Here is an 18890-nt window from a genome sequence, read left to right as displayed (position 1 = left end):
CTTCTAACCGCCTTGTGGTAACAGTTGGGGGAAAGCATGAAGTTGATCTTATATTATATTATATTATATAACTATTTTTCTTATAGTACTGGTTATTTTACACGATAAGTGGTTGGTACTGCTCTGAAGCGGTTTGGGGGTTCTTTTATATTTTTATTTCTGATGCAATGATAGTTTTTAACTCACCATAGTGGTTTCTGCAATAGAGCCAAAGCTGTTGATGAAGATGTTGCAGCTGACGTTTACTGGAGGACCTGTAGCCAAACAAAAGGGGATAGCAATGAACAAAAAGATATCAGTAAAACTTGTAACAGTTAAAGTGATGTTAAAGTTCAATGGTTTTTAAGCTGTTTAAAATGCTGATTAAATCACACACAATGGATGCTGCTCCTTAGGGGTGAATGAGAGACATTAGGGGTGAATGAGAGACATTTGAGTCATAGCTGGCTTTACTCTGTACTTATCTATCTATCTATCTATCTATCTATCTATCTATCTATCTATCTATCTATCTATCTATCTATCTTTTGGTTTTGCTTAATGCTTTAATACACAACAAAATTGCAAAAAATAACTTTATAAAGTGAATATTTGATAAGAGTTGAAGTTGTAAGAATGAGCATGGTTTTTGATATGACTGTTTTAGGCACCTGCACTGATTCTCTAAAAAGGGCAGTTTTAGCAATTACCATTGATAATAACATCTGTACCAGCCAAGACTGAGAAGTGTTGGACAGCCATATCTGCCCATGTATTACAGATGAACATTTTATCTGCTTGTCTCGGTAAAGATCTTTACTGTTTTGGAACATCCATGCATATTCAATATGATGTTTACTTTGCATGTCCACAGTGAGAGGCCTGTTCCCTATTCTTCCTAAGATACAGAGATTTTGCATTCTGTTAAAAAATGTCCAATCATTGTAATGAAAGAATTTGTTGTGATTGTGCATGCCTGTTGGGCCTCCAGTTTTGACCCCTACACACTGCACACTATGGGGTTGATTTACTAAATAGGCTGTTCCCTTTGCAAGGAATTTTCCCATGGGTTAGTGAATGTGGGGAAGTGCTGCTTACCTCCATCATCCAATCATGTCCAAGCAGAAATACAGTTTTTATTTTCCTAAGCTAGCCGAAGGATCGGCCGAAGCTACGGCCAGATCCTTCGGCAGCTTTGTGAATAGACCCCATATTCTTTGAACAGACTATTTGTTTTTCTTTTTTTAATGTTTATATTAAAAAGGTATTATAATTAAAAGCTCAACAGAACTTTGGTTTAAATCAGCAAAATACATTTGTGGTGCATTAAAACAAAAAGTGTGCAAAGTCATACAGTTTGATTTCTTTAGAAAGCAGGTATAGTATGTGTATACCCTGCTAGCATGCTATGAAGAAGGACCCTTGCGCTTGAAGTAGAATAAACGAAAAACGACACCAGGCAGATCTTCAAGAAGTAGGTTTATTTCGGCCGGTCGGGAACGCACGCAAATCAGGTGTGTTCAAATAAAATGAGCTTGCAGGCCCCTTTTTTATAATGTTTTGAAAAAAATAATTAGATAAATTACCTTCAATTATCTCCAAAAATCAGATAATAATGACACCTGTATTCACATTTATTTGTACCAAGATCATTAAATGGCTCTTCTTCTCTTGGATAGACTCCCTAATTTCAAGGTTAGGAGACAGCTGTGTTGGTATTGAACCTACTGTTCATTAACTGTTCATTAACCTAATGTCCCTCATATCATGACCAGAGGACACCCGTTCATTAAACCAGGGTCAGAAACGTTGCTAAGACTTTGTCTCTAAACACTTCAACCCATGTTGTACCTGAACTTTAGTTGAACCTTGATCTACAAAATTAAATGTTGTACATGTTGCTTATAATGTAACAAATTATATACCTATCTATCTTTCTATATATATACACTGAGTGGCCAGATTATTATGACCAACAGAAGGGCATTGTCTTTTTTTTTTCTATTCTGACATCGCGTGTCAGAATAAAGAAAAAAAGACACAGCCCTGTTTCTTTCCTTGGCGGCGGGAGGCTCCCAGAGGAGTTTTTTTTTCTTTTTTCTATTACAGTAGCAGAGCCGCCGGACAATAGGAAATTATTGGGTGGAGCTAGCTGTCACTGCTAGCTCCGCACAATCGTTTGCTATTTACTTTTTTTACTTTTTTCTGTTCTGCTCGGTACCTCTGAGGGACCGAGCAGAACAGCCGAGCGGCAGCATTCGGCTATTCACTCACTGCTGTTCGGGATCTTTAAGAATAGCCCGAACAGCAGTGAGTAGCCTGCCGGAGGTTCGGCTCAGCCGATCCAGATGTTGGACCGGCTGAGTCGAACTCCTTCTGCACTTCGGGTCGGCCGAATATGCTGAGCATGTTCGGCCGACCCAAAGCCACACGAAGCAAGCCGATGTACGGCTGAAATTAGCCGTACCAGCCTGAAGTGAATAGCCGAACAGTGTTCGGCTCACTTCACTTCAGATCTGTCATTCACTCGGCTGCCCTCGGCAGCTTCGTGAATAGACCCCTACGTGTATATGTGAATGCAAGACTAAACAGTTTACTTATTCATTATTCTCTACAATACATTGCCAATATGTTTCAAATGTATCTGCTTAAATGTGTTCTCAAAGTTATCAATAAGCGCTGTGCAAACTGTTGGCGCTATATAAATCCTGTATAATAATAATCAAAGTTATACAAAACTATGTAGCTGAAAATGCAGTGCTTGTGAAGCTTGTGTTTTCTGTGAAGGGCACTAAGAACAACTCTTATCTACTGTATGTCATTACACCATAATATGCAAGAATAGTTCAGTGTTAAATATGCATCACTATTATAAGGAGATACTCTACAGGTTCCTAAGATTATGTTGTGTAACTGCTATGTGATGATAATAATAATAATACACATGTTAATTTATGCCAATGTAAAATATATGTGTTAATATCAAAATCCTGCTGCACTCTCTGGGTGGAAGCAGTGGTCTATAAAATACTTGTTTTCACCCTTTTTCCATTCTTTGTTGCATCTCATTGCGGCTGATCTCTTGCTCCTTTGCAGCCACTTCCCATCTACATGCACTCCAGCAATGGCTGCTCCTCAGTAGTAGAGGGGTATTTTTATTTAGAACAAAGACACAAATTGAAGGAGGTTGGGCTACCTCCTGGCAAACCTGCACCCAATTCATCCTTTGCTATAAATATGCTCCAAGGTGGAGGCTCTCATAGATTAAAGTTAGGACCTCACTATACAGAGAGGACTTGACGAGGCAGTGCGGCTTCCACATATTTAGCAAAAATTGTGGAACTAAAACCTCTGTTTTTAACCTTAGTAGTGTACTTTTCTTGTAGGCTGGCTGGTGAGTGTGCTGGGATTTTTTTGTCTTTGTTCTGTGTAAAGCCTTTCCATGTGCACCTTGCTTTAAAGCTAGTTATGAATTGATGAGTGCGTTTGCCATTCGTTTCACTTGGGTTATTATTATTCAGCACCGGTTTCCTTTACCAAACACAAGTAAGCTTGTGCTCACAATTTGTTAAACCATTGCTCATACGTCCTGTCTGCCTTATAGGATTCTTTTTCAAGGCTGTGCTGCAAAGGCAGCTGTAAGTCAGACCAGTGAAGGTCATTTCTCTGTCATCTCAGCAAGGTGAAAACAAATTACATTAGTTGCTAAATTTTGAAAAAATATACGTTTTTCTAATATATCAGCAGCAAAAATATAAAGAATGTATTCCAGCACTGAGTGTTTTATTTTATTACAGAACACTTCATTGTAAAACACACCCTAGATAGGAATCAGATTTATTAACAATGCTCAGACTGAAATATTATCAATGGTCATAATGAAAGAACTTGCGGAGTTACAATCAATGAGAAACCAGCGATGACTAATGAAGGCTCAATTAAAGCCACATAAATAAATATGCAGTCAGATACATTTTGCACTAACAACCTTCATTTTCATAGTCTTACCTCAACTCTCCTGTTACAGTAGCAAGTCTATATGTGTCTGTATAGTCCAATAGGCACCAAAGTTAATGTGGCATTAAACTCAGGAGTTAAATATGCATTCAATGAACCTAACTATTAAGAAAAATTTATCTTATTTGTGTATCACTCGGCTGTAGATCCTCAAATCATCTCTGAATTGTTGCTGACACTGTCCTTCCTTTTGAAGGGTGGCTACTTTTGTTCCCCATGGTCACTGTGTGTGTTGTAAAGTAGCCACAGCTCCACGCTCGTTCCCGTGATGGACTACAATTTCATGTTTAGTTGCTAATTTGTATTGAGATTGTAGTCCATCACGGGAGTGAGCTTGGAGCGCTGGCTACTTTACAACACACAGGGACCATGGGGAACAAAAGTAGCCCCCCTCCAGAAGGACAAACAGGGTCAGCACCAATTCAGAGATGATTAGAGGATCTACCGCCGAGTAATACACAAATAAGGTAAATTTTTATTAATAGTTAAGGTACTTGAATGTATTTTTAAGATTTAACTCCTGGGTTTAGTGTCACTTTAAACCCAGTGCACTCAGTAATGTAAAATATCTAGTTGACATGGTCCCTTTTCTTCTTAGCAATATTAGTCTGTGTGAGGACACTTTTGCTAAAGGGTGTGACTGTTACTCAGCTCTGCCAGCATAGAGAACTGCAGTACACACAGGGAGTAGCATTTTTACTTAGAGAAAAAGGCATTTGAAAGCATTCTGGGTCAAAATCATAGCATGCAGGGTTACAGGCCTATAAAAAATGGGCCCGCCATTGATGTGCCACAAATGAAAAGGTTTTGTTTGCCAGTTGACAAAAGATGCATAATGATTAACAATTGTTAAATAAAGTTAATCTGTCAAGAGAGAAACAAGAAAGCTGCAACTGCTGAGTTCTCCCTCTGAAAATGCTCATCCTCAAACTGACTCTCTGGCTGCAATACTTACAATTACTAACCCAAAAAAGGTATGCAGATAAGGACTTCTTTTATTTTTAAATCTGCAGCTTTAATTAAAATAGCACATGATGATCCTGCCATGAAGGTTCTTGTTCAGGTGCTTCATGTTTTGGGGAGACACTGCTGTATCAGCAATGCTAAGTCTGATGAAGGGACCCAGCGCGGCCCCACAAGTGCTTGTTTTTGTAACAAGATTTCTCAATAAATGAACACTTGGTGATCTCAAAGGTTTTCAGTGTGCTGGTGACATCTTCATATGGTTACTGTTCTGTCCCTGTCCCCCAATTGTTCTCCTGGTTTGTCACCCTATCACAGAAGTCTCTGATGGAGATTACGAATGGCTATTCCAGCATTCATTATACAGGCACAGTTCACTTGTGTCACCATTAGATAACCTTCCCTGACAAATGCCATGAAGGTCCTTGTTTAGGAAAATCATGTTATTGAGTGACAATGCTCTGTTCAGCCTCCCAGTTTTTCTTCTGTCTTCCAACCCTATCACACAATGGAAGATACAAGTGGCTCTCTGAACACTTATAATACAGGCCCGATACACTGTTTTCACCATCAGGAAACCCACCTTAAGAAATGCCGTGCAGCCATTGCTGGTTTACATTTAGACAAAAAGTAACTGCAAAGAGGCTGAAGGAGATGAGCAGCACTGAGATGCAGCAAAGGATCAAAAAGGTATTTTATTACTAAAAACAAAGACAATTGTGATACATTCTACTTGATCAAACTGAATGTTATTCAGTAAAGGTTTATCTACTTTAACCATTGACAACAAGTGATTTCCCATTATGGGAATGATAGTAGTTTATGTACAGTTATGTGATAAGGGAAGTACACCCCATGGAAATTGTTGACTTTTTTAAACATATTTGAACAGGCAAGCTTTGGATCTTGATTCAGATAGTGCCTACAGAAAAAAGGTGATATGCTAAAACAAATGATACATAAAATTGACACATGTATTAATTTTCATTATGTAAGTCAACAAAAATGTAGATTTGTCACATGGAAGAAGTGAGTAAACCCCTACATTCACCACCATTTCAAATCCATTAATTGTGAATCTGCTGTCCCAAATTAGATGCCAATGTTTAAACCTGCTTAGCGTGTGGAGGTGGAACCTGTCTTATTTAAACCTCAGACTTCTAGGGTCTGGTGTTCTCTTTGCTATTCAAATGTGTGGTGTCATCATGCCATCAATAGAACTCTCTAATGCTCTCGGAAAGAAAGTTGTGGATGTCTATGAGTCTGGGAACATAATCTACAAGTGTCGTAGATTTCAAACAACTGCTAATATGTCCAGGGCCGGCCAACCCAGCAAATCTAACTTAAGAACTGATTGTTTTATGCTAAAAAAAAGTCTCAAAGAACCCAAAAGACCAGACCTTCTGGAACTATGTGTTGAAGAATAATCAGTCAAACATAGTACTTTTTCAAGGTACAGAATTACATCTATTGATCTTTTTGTTGAATAAATGATTCGAGGGGCATTTTTTTTCTCTTATTCTTATTCAAGGATATCACCAACATTTGTTATAACATTTGTCACCAACTGTTTGAATAAAGATATAATGTCTGCTTGTTCAAATATGTAAAAAAAAGTGTACAATTTCCAATGGGGTATTTTTAAATGATTAATTCCCACACTCCTAGAAGCGTACACAGCCATTCATTACCTTTGAAGTTAGGGCGAATTCGAGCATCATATCCGGAAATCTTCCCCATCAGCTTGTCTAAGAAATCGGAGGGTGACATGAGCTTGGGACTGGAACGGACGGAAGCCCCCACTTCTTTGGAAGCAGCAAGGCTGTAACAAAAAAAAATAGAAAAAATAAATTCACGATGCCAGAAAAATATTTCATACAATGTAGTTAAATGACAGAAGGAGGATGCTTGGTGACACAGTACACTGGTTCCATCTTAATCTTGTACATTATCTCCATGGATTTTTTATGTTGTCCATATGTTTGTGTGGGCTTTCTCACACAAGGCAACAGCATACGGCCAGGTCAGGGCTCACACACATGAGCATTTGCTACACATGTTTATTCTCTAGAAGTCAGTAAACAATCAAATGTAACATTTCACATTTCAAGTAGTAAAGTAAGACAGAAGTTACTTTAAATTGGGGGGGGGGGGGTCTAGTTCCACTTTAAAGAGGAACTTAACCCATATCTTTGCAATGACAACAAATATACCTTTAGAAATGTTTAGTAATGACAATCTACACGCAGATACTTATCGATAATTGCAGACTTTTTATTCTTTGCATACTTTTACAGGGTTATTCACAAAAGGGTGAAGAGTTTGGAGAATGCAGGAGAAGTGAACAATCTAGGACAGCATAACTGATTTGGAAATATTTTTCAATTCAGCTCACTTTCCAGTTCAGCTATGTTGTCCTAGATTGTTTACTTCTCCTGCCTTCTCCAAACTCTTCACCCTTTTGCAAATAAGCCTGTTTTTTTTTTTCTTCCCCGTTTTTCTCATAGTGGCCATTTTTACTAAGGGCAGATTAATCCATCTCCCTTTACTTCTTGGGACTCTGGCACATGTGACTAGGACATGTGACCATGCACATCATCTCAAGGATGAAAATGTCTTTCCCTGAGATCTCGGGAGATTACAGATTAGATTTCCCAGCAATGTACTGCTGATGTAACCTCCCCAGGATACAATGCTTGGGCACTATTACATCACTAATGCCCAAGAGGACCAGGAAGTGGAAAAACAATAAATGTAAGTAAAAGAAAAATATGTTTATTTAACCTCCCTGGCGGTATTCCCGAGTCTGGCTCGGGGTTAATTTTCTGTACCATAAGCGGTAACCCCGAGCAAGACTCGGGAATATAGCGTCGCATCTCTTACCTTGTCCGCGATCCCCGCTGTGTCCCCCGGCCGATGCCGGCATCCGTCTACCGGGTTCCGTCCCTTGCGAGCGTCCGCGTCGCAGGGGGGTTGAACCGGTTGGAAGTTTAAAAGTTTAAAAAAAAAAACGAAAAGCAGATAGACCAAAAAAGGAAAGAAAAAAAAATAATAATCATACCACCAGGGAGGTTAACTAATGAATGTAAGACGGTTTCATATGCATGTTGAGGTGATTTTTAGTGAAAGGGGGTAAAGGTCCGCTTTAGGAAATGCTTTGCAGTCTGGGATCCTGGGGCTGCTAATGGCTGCAAAAAAAATCAGTAGACCAGCAGCAGTGAGATGCAACATAGGATTAAAAAAAACCTAAAAATTGTATTTTTTTTTTGTAAATCCAATTGTATATGATACACAATGCTTTAGCAAACTAAATGTCATTTATTTAGAGGTTCACATCTACTTTAAAGTAAATATTTTACAAAAATGCGTTAATGCTAAAAGATGTTTCTTGGTACCATTAGTAAATATATATTTATGCTGGGATAGCCAACATTTGTTCTGGATCTTGTTCACAAGGCATAAATTACCCAACCCTCCTTTTATAGATGAGAATTGATCTTCTTAGTGTGATTGGCACTCTGCTGTACACATACAGTATTTGAAGCCTGTAGAGAGTCTACAAAAGTGAATATTTCCTTCAGAAGACTCCTACGTCGTTTGCTGAGTATAAACGACCAACCACCTTGCCCAACTGGAGCCTTCAACTCATATTTTAGCTTCACTGCCCAGCATGACACATTATCATTCACATACAGCAACTTATTAAGGAAACTTGAGGGAAAATGACTATGGCACTTATCTAGCTCATTATTCTGCACTATTATTAGAGATAAGGGACATGAATGTATAAAGAGATGAGCTGCCACAAGGAACAATAGTAAAAGCGAACATTTCATATAGCATTTATTGGCCAAAGTGAAGCCTGTGTTATTTATAGTATTCGGTTCACTGAACTCTGTCTATTACAGGTCTGAAAATTCAACATTAAAACTCAATCTGTGCGAGATGCATGACTGATAACGCTACTCGCTCTTATATTGCTGCACCTAGGAAGTTAAATATTGGTAGGATTCATATTTGACGGTCTGCTCATTGCTGCCTGTGAGGATGTAACTTATGACTGTTCCCTGTGGTGAAGCAGTAGAGATTTATTAGAACATTGGACAATGTTTGTCAGACTGTGATCCAGATTTCTTGCCCCCAGACTGTGAATGTTCATATGTCATTTACACTTGGATTGGGAATGTTAGTATGTCTGTAGGAAGGGACATAACTACAGATCATTGGGGTCTCATAGCAAAATTTGGATGGGGCCCCATCACATCTCCCTGTAACACCTGGCAACTGGGACAATATGATCATTCATTAGTCCTAAAGAACAACTGCAGGAAAACATTGTATTAACCTTTGCAGTGGTGCTACCCCCGTACTGCAAGGGTTAATTGATTGTTTTGGTCTAAGGAGGAAAAATAACAAAACTGTACTCACCTGAACCTCAGAGCTGGTCAGCTGTGACAGCATTCCCCCTGATTTACGCTTCGGCAATGGTATTCCCCTCGGCATCCTCATGTCCTACACACTGATGACTCATAGCCATTAGACTGTTGTGGCAGAGGGGAAGCAAGGCTAGAAGGACTGGCCTAAGAGCAGGGCAGTTCAAAGGATTGGGTGAGTATAACTGTTTAACCCTCAAAGTGCAGGAGTAGAACCGCTGCAAGGGTTAATAAAAATTTACCCAGGGTTATGCTTTACCATACCGTTTGCCTAAATCAAGGACAGGTGGCAGGAGGGCTGTCATCATTTGCTAGTACAGTACTCGGGACCAGTGTGCTGGATAGAAGTTGCCAGGAAAGAGGAAGAAGGCACAATGTCTAACTTTTAACCTTAATTTTTCTGCTTTTAGCCCAAATTGTTCAGCTTATTGTTTTTACTTCTTTCATCTCACCAGCTCACCATTTTATATTCAACATCAAGGGATCTTTTTAGGGTAATACAGGGCCTTAGTGCACATTTCGATCTCTCCCACCTCTTCCACCCCAACAGAAAGCAGGTACTGAAAAAGGTGGTTTAGTATTCAGTAAAAAGACATCACAAAGAAAACTAATAATAAACATAATTATCAAATAACCATAACTATATTTTATATTATTACATAATTGTCAGTGCTAATTTGTAGTGATCCCTGCACACAGTTACTCTATCACCTTAATGCAAACATCTTTTAAGAAATTAAAACAGCACATAAAATTGCTTTACATGCCATTTTGTAATTTATTGATATTAAATTGACCTTTTCATTTTAATCTGCTGCTGCTTTTATAAAATTGTAAAAAATAAAAAATTCAGTGCAATATCGCCATGTGGAGGCATTCAGGCATCTGGAATTTATTTTTTGGCTAGATTCCCCTAAAGGCTTGTCTACTAAAGGGATGCAGACACTGAAGCTTTCCTTATTGGAACACTGAGATTTGCTCAAATGGTTGTAATAAAGGCTGGCCCTCCCATTCGGGCTCAGTCTGGAAAGGACAGGGTAAAACAAACATCTATTTCTTAAGAGCCCATTCACATCAGGGCGGTTGCGGATAAGTGCGGTTACCGCACTGATTTCAAAAGGGAGGTCAGCGCTGAAACGTAATGAAAAATGCCCAAAACCGCGCTGATCAGTGCCGTTTAATTGAAAGCTGTATGGAAACCGCACTGATCAGCACGGCAAAAATAGTGCAGGAAGCAGTTCGGACGGGGGGCAGTTCGGATCGCGCTGAGCAGTCGCATGAAGATCCCCATAGCAATGTATTGGATTGTTCATGTTGGCAGATCTGCGGGGCCTAAGAATAGAAAAAGAGATAAATCTGCAAAATTTTTAAAAATACAAGGTACAGTACATAGATCACCCAGAGGGGACTGCTTTTTTTTCTCTCAAAAAAGGTGGATTTAGACTTTAAATTGTGACTTATTTTCAGAAATACGAACCTTGTCAGTCTTGTCAGTTTGAAGCTGAAGAGAGACACTTGGATTTTTACAGCCTCAAGAAAGCTGTGATAGGCATAGAGGGTTAATATTAGAGTGCTGACCAGGCAGGCTGCACCAGAAGATTTATGGGCCATAAATCTACTCCCAGACAATTAAAATGTCCAGCAGCCTTTGCTGCTGTACATAAAAATAAGGGGGAACTGTTAGTGGCAATGATCCTAAAGACTCCTCCAGTGCATCTGTAGTTAGATTTTGTGGACTGGAAACTTCAAAGCAGGTTCTGGTAAAATGCTCTTTAATCCTAAAGATACAGCACTCAATCTGTGTTATTTTTACTTACACTTAAATTGCCTTTTATGTTGTATTTCCCCTGACAGTTTTCTAGCTGAGGCCCCCCTCCCACAATTGGGCCTGATAGCAGCTGCACGGACTGCTATGGTATAGTTACATTACTGTCTGTAGCTTTTCCCGGATGCCCTAGGCCAGGCCTGCTCAAGAGTAAGAACTATTACGGCACCTTTACTGCTCTTCTCCTGTTACAAGGAAATAACATGGAACTTTGCCTGAAGCAAATATAAATACTTGTGCAAACATCACTAATGAGAACGACCCGTTCTCCATGTGCATGATCAGTTACTGATCATGCACACGTGGCTGGTAGCTGTCTATTGTCTGTAGGAACATCAGTGGAAAACAGTGCTGAGACATTATGCAGGCTGCCATTGCTTATATCCCTTTCTAAAAATGCTAGTTGCTTGTCTGTCAATGGCTTGAATACATTTCTGTGTCACCTTCTGATCTGCATGCTTGTTCGAGATCAGTGAGCCAAAAGGTAAAGAAGTCAGCTAGACAGCCAGTCAACTATCATATTCAGAATGAGGACAGCACTGACAGTCCCCATATAGGTTTTTTTGGGGGGGCCATGGTGCAGGGCTCTAACCATGCTACATTTATTTCTAATACAAAAACCCTTTACAAATTATACTTTTAGGTTTTAGGTCGAGGACCACAAGACAGATAAGATAACTAAAGGAAGGTAAGATAATAAAAACTAAGGAAAGTAAAGAGAACAAAAATGCAGCTATATTCAGTACAAAAAGTAATGTGCCGATGGTAAGAGTTGAGGAAATTTCTTAAAATACACCAGCCAGTGATTTGCTGGATTTGTTGCCTTTTTTAACCCTTTTCAAAATGTTATTAAACAACAAAAACAGTACCTCAATTTAATGCTATCAAATTAATACAGCAGTTATGCAGGATATAGCCTCATAGATGCAAGTGTACAGATGCCCTACTATGCTTGAGTACAGCATGCGAATGGACCATGAAAAGTGTGCCCCCTTCCTCCAAACACCAGCTCAGGGCTGCAGGCCTTCTATGCTGGGCCATTATCTTCTCTATTAAAAAATGTTCTGAAAAAGTGAAACGCTTGCCGGACTGGGACTGCCTCAGAAAGTATGTGTGACTACTTGCCAGAAAATTCAACGTAATCTGATTTGAACCTTGAAGCTAATGGATCCAACCTGTTCTGGTCAATAGGAAAGCACTATTAATGTTCAGGTCAGCTGGCTATGGGTTGAAAAAAAGATACACCCTCTGTACCCATTATAGCGTCACCATCAGGGCATATTTTTAAAGCATTGAATCTGACATTCACCTTACATTCTCTGCAGGTGAATCTTCCAGGTACATGTGTTTTAAATGAAAGTGAATGATTCACTACCACTAAATCGTTGGTGGAATTTACATTCACTTTTTTTAAAATATGTCCTTTAGCGTTATTAAGTACAGTATTGACAGTTATCCATGATGACCCACTCAATTCTTCTGCAAATAGACATACCTGGGAACTTTTAAAAACCTTTGAGCCTTAGATACCTGGGAATAAGGGGCAGCCCAGGTGGTGGGACTACTGGTGACTCTGGCAAAAAGAAAGGACAGTAACAACACGCATATTGTGGTATGCCAGAAGTAGGGATTAATGACAGCAATTTATGGGCATAGGAGCGGCCTGGTTTGTTAGTGACAGGTCTGCTGGAAATTCAGTTTTTTTTAATATGGCTCTGTAAACAAACAGTGTTGACTTGACGTTGACAATACGTTGGCAGAAAAACTGGAATCCTGACAACACATGATTCCAAATAGGCGATCTATGGGGGTCCTTCTCCCACTGACCACAATTTAAGAGAGTACCTCTCCCACTGACCACCAAGTTAAGGGGTGTCGGGGAGCTCTTTTCTTGTGATTATCAATGTAAGGGGGCATTTCTCTACTGATCAAAGGGTGTCCTTTTCCCACTGACCACCTGACCACGATTTATAAGAGCACCTCTCCCACTGACTACCAAGGTAAGGGGTGTTGGGGAGCTCTACTCCTGTGGTCAGTTTCTCCACTGACCAATGTAAGGGGGCATCTCTCCCACTGTCTATCGATGTAAGGGGGAATTTCTCCACTAACCACAAATATAAAGACACACTCCATCGACTACAAATGTAAGGGAATGGTAGAATTTTCTAAGTCTGCATTTCTATTCTGATGATTTCTATTGTTTATTTCATTTTATGAGTGTTACTAAAAATAATTTTGAAACAGTATTTGAGAGTGTCTTAAAAGAAGTGTTAAAAAAAAAGATCTTCTCTAGTATCCAATATGCTAGGTATGCACTTTATTTGATTTTACTTATTGATCACGCTAATGTACCATGAGCTGTGGATGTAATCAATTCTAGCAAGGTTCTCTTGAAAATTATTTCAAGGGATCCATCATGGTAAAGAGATTGCAAAAGGCTGAGTTAGATGGTGCATTGACAGTCCTGATAAGAACTGTAGACCTACGTAGAATCATGGTTTTCCAATAGCTTGCAGATTATATTTTATGCAGCTCTTGGGAGCACTAGCTTACAGCCAATCAATATCACTTCATTACCGTTTTGCTTGAACATTAATGCATCACTAGTCAGTCGTATCAATTAAACTCAAATTCTTCCTATCCAAGCAATGCAGAAAACATAGAAAGATGTAGGAGACGATTTCTGACAACTTGGCCAAAACGGGATTATAACCTATAGCAACCATAAAGATCTCTTTGACATTAAAAGATGACATCTGTTTGGGTGCTATGGACAACTACTGCAAACTTGTTCCAGTTTTCATAAGTCAAACCCACAGCGTATACAGTTTGTTCTGGCTCAGAGTAGGATGAGGGACACTTCTGCATTATTCCACATGGATTCTTTACAGGTAATAAAATACCTTATGATTCCAAGAAAAACTAATATTAGAGCTGTCTAGAGGCTTGCATGTAATATAATAATGTCCTACACCAGTGTCAAAAACATCCCCACACACATGTACATAAAATGATTACAGTCAATCATACTTGCTCACATGTCACAAGGGTACCTAGAATGAAATATAATGTGATTTCTTCCATGGTGTCACGGTGCTGGGTCTGATGATAAAAAAGGGGGAAGGGGGGTATTCTTAATTGCTTTTTTTATTTGTGCAATAGGAAACACAGTCACAGAAATCTGGGTAAAGAAACTGCAACAGCTTAAAGCTAAACTCCAGCCCCATCTTCCATCTTGCACAGATGTAGAGGTTCCTTTCCTGTACAGAAATTGCTTTTTCTAATATCACTGCACATGGTGAGCTTCTCACTGTGTGCATTAAAAACCGCAACAAGTCAGATAGAGCCTGCCTGGCTGGATTTTGTCCAGCATCATTCAGCTTTTTCTTCCTTAGGCTTACGGTCCATGGTCTGCCTCTTTCATTCATTGGATATCAGCTCTTTTAAACATGCAGTCAGCCTAGGAATGTCTACTCCATAAGACTGATACCCACCCAGCAAGACCTTTTGATATTTGCATAACCCCTCCCAATAGCCAGCCCACTGCTGAGGGTGATCTGCTGCTGATCAGGACTGAGGGTTCTTCAGAAGAGTACCGAAGCTGTGATAATTTTAGGAATGCAACCATTTGCCTTTTTTTCTTTCTCCCACTCTTGCATCACCGCCCCTTTTCACTATCCTCCATTCACAAAATGTCTTAAAGACTACAAGATTTTGTGATTTGAGGAGAGGAGGGGGTGGGGATGTGACATAATTTCTTCTCCTCCAATCACAGCAGGTCTTAAATTCTTTAAAAAGATACAAAACATTTTGTGCATGGAGGATAGTAAAAGGAGGTGGGTGATACGGCTGGAGCACTTTACAGTTCAGGTGGTATCACTCCCTCTCTTCAATGCCTGGAAGTTCGGCATTCAGTGCGGGGGGACGGCGTGCTGAAAGGTAGGACACTCCCTGCACATAACAGCCAGCTTTTTTAATGATAATTTACACACCCAGTGCAGAGTGCAAATTATCATTCTGCCTGGACTGTGGCTTTAAATATCCTTCTTTTCATTGATAAAGTTGTTTCTGGACACAGGACCCTTTGCATACAGAATAATGTCATAGAAAAGATCCAAGGAATCCCTTTAGATATGTGTGCTTCCTAGTCTAGTTCACAGTTGTCCATTAAAAATGAATGTGTACATCTAAAGGTATGCCATTGGAAGCACTGGAAAACAGCAGCCTCTCTCCTCCACAATGGTCTCTTGTCATGTGACTGCTCATGGCGGTTCCAATTGCTGGCCTCCTTCAGAAAATGTTAAGTTGCTTCCGAGAGTTTTAATACTTCCGAGTCACAGATCAAGTACCAAAAGTACCAGTAAATTATAGGCCAACTCCAGGCACAAATGGAAAGAATGTATAGCCTATAGTCTTAGTCCTACCTTTCCCCTTTGATTTGGTTTGTGTATTTTCGCTCCTTTCTTTTCCAAATGATCTTTTAAATCCTTCTTTAGTACCCTAATGTTTGCTGAGTTTCTGGGTATAAACAACACCCCTCTACCTGTCAAAATGGCGATCACGCTGCTGTCATTCCTTATCCTACTTCTGTGCACGTCAGGGGGTGTCACTACAGAGCCAGAATGATCACACCATTGGAGTAATTACTTGGAATCTACAGCAACAGTCCAGATCACAACCCCACCTGTCCAGTAACCACCCAAACACATCCCCGCCTCTCCAATAACTGTGTAAATAAAATCAGTGAGCGAGTCGAGGGCTGTCAATCAAACATACAGTAATAGAAACCCAAGGACATGCCCACTTACACCTCCTGACTGGCTCCTTCTAGCAATGCGTGATTGGAAATATTGTTCCTTCCATTTACTTTACTTAAAAAAGCACATTAGGAAGATTATCCTAGGGACTGAGAAGATGTTTAACAGGCAAACAGGCTGTTGCTGCACTACTTTTAGACAAATTTACAGGTATTTGGGACATTTTATTTTGTAAAAATAAATATGCATGGAGTGGTGCATGGAGGTTGAGGAAAGCAAAAAATTGTTAATGAACCGAATTCTGGAGTTGGGTGTTTAATGTAACAAAAAAAGGTTGGAATTGCTTATCTGTTTACTTTTCTGGGCCATTGAAGCTAAGGCATTAGTTTGACATCCAGGGAATTTGCATTAGACAACCTGCATAGAAATCTCAATTTTGGGGCTGCAGATATGAGGAGCAATATGACAATTCATTTTTTTTTATCACAGGGGTTTCCTTATCCTTAATAATCAAAATAGGCAGCTAATTGGGGACAGAAATGTGAGATTTACATCAAACTGTAATATCTGACAGAACCTGCTGTACAGCTGGCAAAGTAAAAGCAGGAAACAAAACTAGCTTACTTTATCGTCTTAAATGCCCCCACACCGGGGTGCTCACTGTGCAAATATTTTGAAGTGTATGCAAACCCGGTATGTCTAGCATCATGCCTCACAGTCTACAGTTTTCTTAAGAAAATTGTTGTTTTGTAAATCTCTTCCAAAGATTCTTACCTGGAGTTCATGCCACTCAAAGCACTTCCTGTAGCAGGCTGACAACACTAAGCCACTACTTCGCAATCAGCAGCAGCGTTGCCAACCTGCCATGTGTGCTCCTTCAGCTGGTGGTTGGGCTGCCTATCATACCTAGAACCCAAAAGATGCACTTTAAGCATGATCCTTACAACATACAAAAAAGCCATTATTACTGGTAAAAGTACATACAGTGCCAACCTCCCCCACCTTCGTCCTTCACATCATTGTTTATTACTACAGTACAGGGGCTCTTTGAACCCATCAACCCCTACTACGGTATACAAGGATGATACGTCCTCAGCTAAAAGTTCACTGGCTCTGCCACTACTTGCAAAATGCATGTTGCTGCTAGTCTACTGAATATGTAATGGTCCCATTTGAGCTATGTTACTGTATATGTGAATGCAGAGACAAGTGGCTAGGATAAGTGTTGTAGTTTACAAGGAGAGAATGTTTGATAGTGTTTTATGTTACTACATAGTGGGGTCTGTAGCAAGGGACTAGTTATTATTTGAGGAACCCTTTAAAATGTAAACTTTTATTCCTCAGCAGGACAGTCAATACTCGCACAAGGGTTAAATATTTATTTAGCAAATTAATTCTGCTTGACATGTATAATTCATTAGACACTGATATAATTTTATCACAGTCATTACATGCCACATAAAGTCAATTCAATCAGTGCATTACTTAGCCAACAATCTTTCCCTTCTGCAAAATGAAGTCCTGGGAGACCATCCAGTAATGATTTTCTAAACCTTGAAGTTCTCATCTTATGGCAATCATGGCTCAAACGTATCCAAGGTGAAATTAGAAATTTCTCTGGTCAGCAGAACAGTGGGACAAAGATGCCTTGTGGTCTACATGTTACTGTGAGTTTACTTGAACTGAACCATCAATCCATCTACATAAATTTAAAAAAATGATCATTGCATTTCTGCACAAAGAAGACGCAAAACACATTCTGCTCCACATAAATTTTCAGCCTGGGGCACCAAATCGGAGTCTCCACTTCCTCGAAGGTCCTCTACAATGTACACCTTGTTTTTTGGGCAAAGTTTTATTAAGAACATGTAACAAAGACTGGGGAACTAGTAGGTGAGTTAAAGTGGACCTAGCACTGCCTAACCAAAAAAAAAAAAGTCACAAGCTAATATTTTGTTGGACTTTAGCTTTGATTACAGCATGCACTTGCCCTGGCACTTTTTTGATAAGCTTATGCAATGTCACAACATTTATTTCCATCTACAGTCACATTTATTTTTCACCAAGATCTTGTAGTGATGATGGGAGAGTCAGACTACTGTGTAAAGTCTTCTCCAGCACATCCCAAAGATTCTCAATGCGGTTAAGGTCTGGACTCTGTGGTGGCCAGTCCATGTGTGAAAATGTCTCATGACAACTCTTTCCCAATTATAGGCCTATGAATCCTGGCATTGTCATCTTGGAATATGCTCAGGGAAGAGAAAAAAAAACCCTGGTCATTTGGTATATTTAGGTAGGCAGTTGACCTAATTTGTTGCCAGATGAAACATATTCATTGCTGGAATAATTATCTAAAGGAAGTCACTTAACCTATTTGCTTGGCTAAATCCAGGAGGTGACTTTTTTTTGGCCAGGCAGTGTATATTTTCATGTTAAAGCAGAACTAAAGTTGAAAACAAAATTGCTAGGAAATATATATTTTTTGGTGTAAGACACCAAAATGCCTCCCCTTGTCCTAGAAATGTTTTTTGTGTCTACACTGCCTGCAGTAAAGAGTACATTCCCAGCATCTGTAAACTGCTAAGCAAGAAAGCAGGTTCTTGAAGGATGTAACTCCAATGCACATCATCAGTGGCTGTCCAATGGCTGGAGGAAGAAGATACCATTCCAACAGATGTGCCAGAGATGATGTCTGTGGTGATGGAGGAGAACAGTTTGGGAGGTAAGTCTACCATATTGTGCAAGTGTTCTGTGTCTACCTGCAGATTATGGCAAGAGCTCCTAAACTATGGTCAGATGTAGTCTATCTTTAAGTGCTTGTATGCTCAGTATATTTATTACCTCTCACCGAAATCACAGTACCCCTCCCCCCCCCCCCCCCCAAATCACTTTTTTTTTCTTTTCCCCCCCACCCGG

The 18890-nt window shown here is 39.7% G+C and overlaps 1 protein-coding gene across 1 annotated transcript in view; it reads right to left on the bottom strand.

The window, feature by feature from the left end:
- Positions 1–18890, bottom strand: part of GLRA1 (glycine receptor alpha 1) — a 108386-nt gene that overhangs the window by 55046 nt on the left and 34450 nt on the right. The window contains exons 2-3 of the mRNA XM_018555582.1: positions 6651–6781; positions 187–254 (exon numbers count right to left, since the gene is read on the bottom strand). Coding sequence (XP_018411084.1) covers positions 187–254; positions 6651–6781 — 199 coding nt within the window. The remainder of the gene's footprint in view (positions 1–186; positions 255–6650; positions 6782–18890) is intronic.

Source organism: Nanorana parkeri, unplaced genomic scaffold (genome assembly GCF_000935625.1).
Source record: "Nanorana parkeri isolate BGI_ZX_2015 unplaced genomic scaffold, ASM93562v1 scaffold203, whole genome shotgun sequence".
Classification (NCBI taxonomy): Eukaryota; Metazoa; Chordata; class Amphibia; order Anura; family Dicroglossidae; genus Nanorana; species Nanorana parkeri.
The sequence above is the reverse complement of the archived record's forward strand: the minus strand, read 5'-3'. Positions and strand labels throughout refer to the sequence as shown.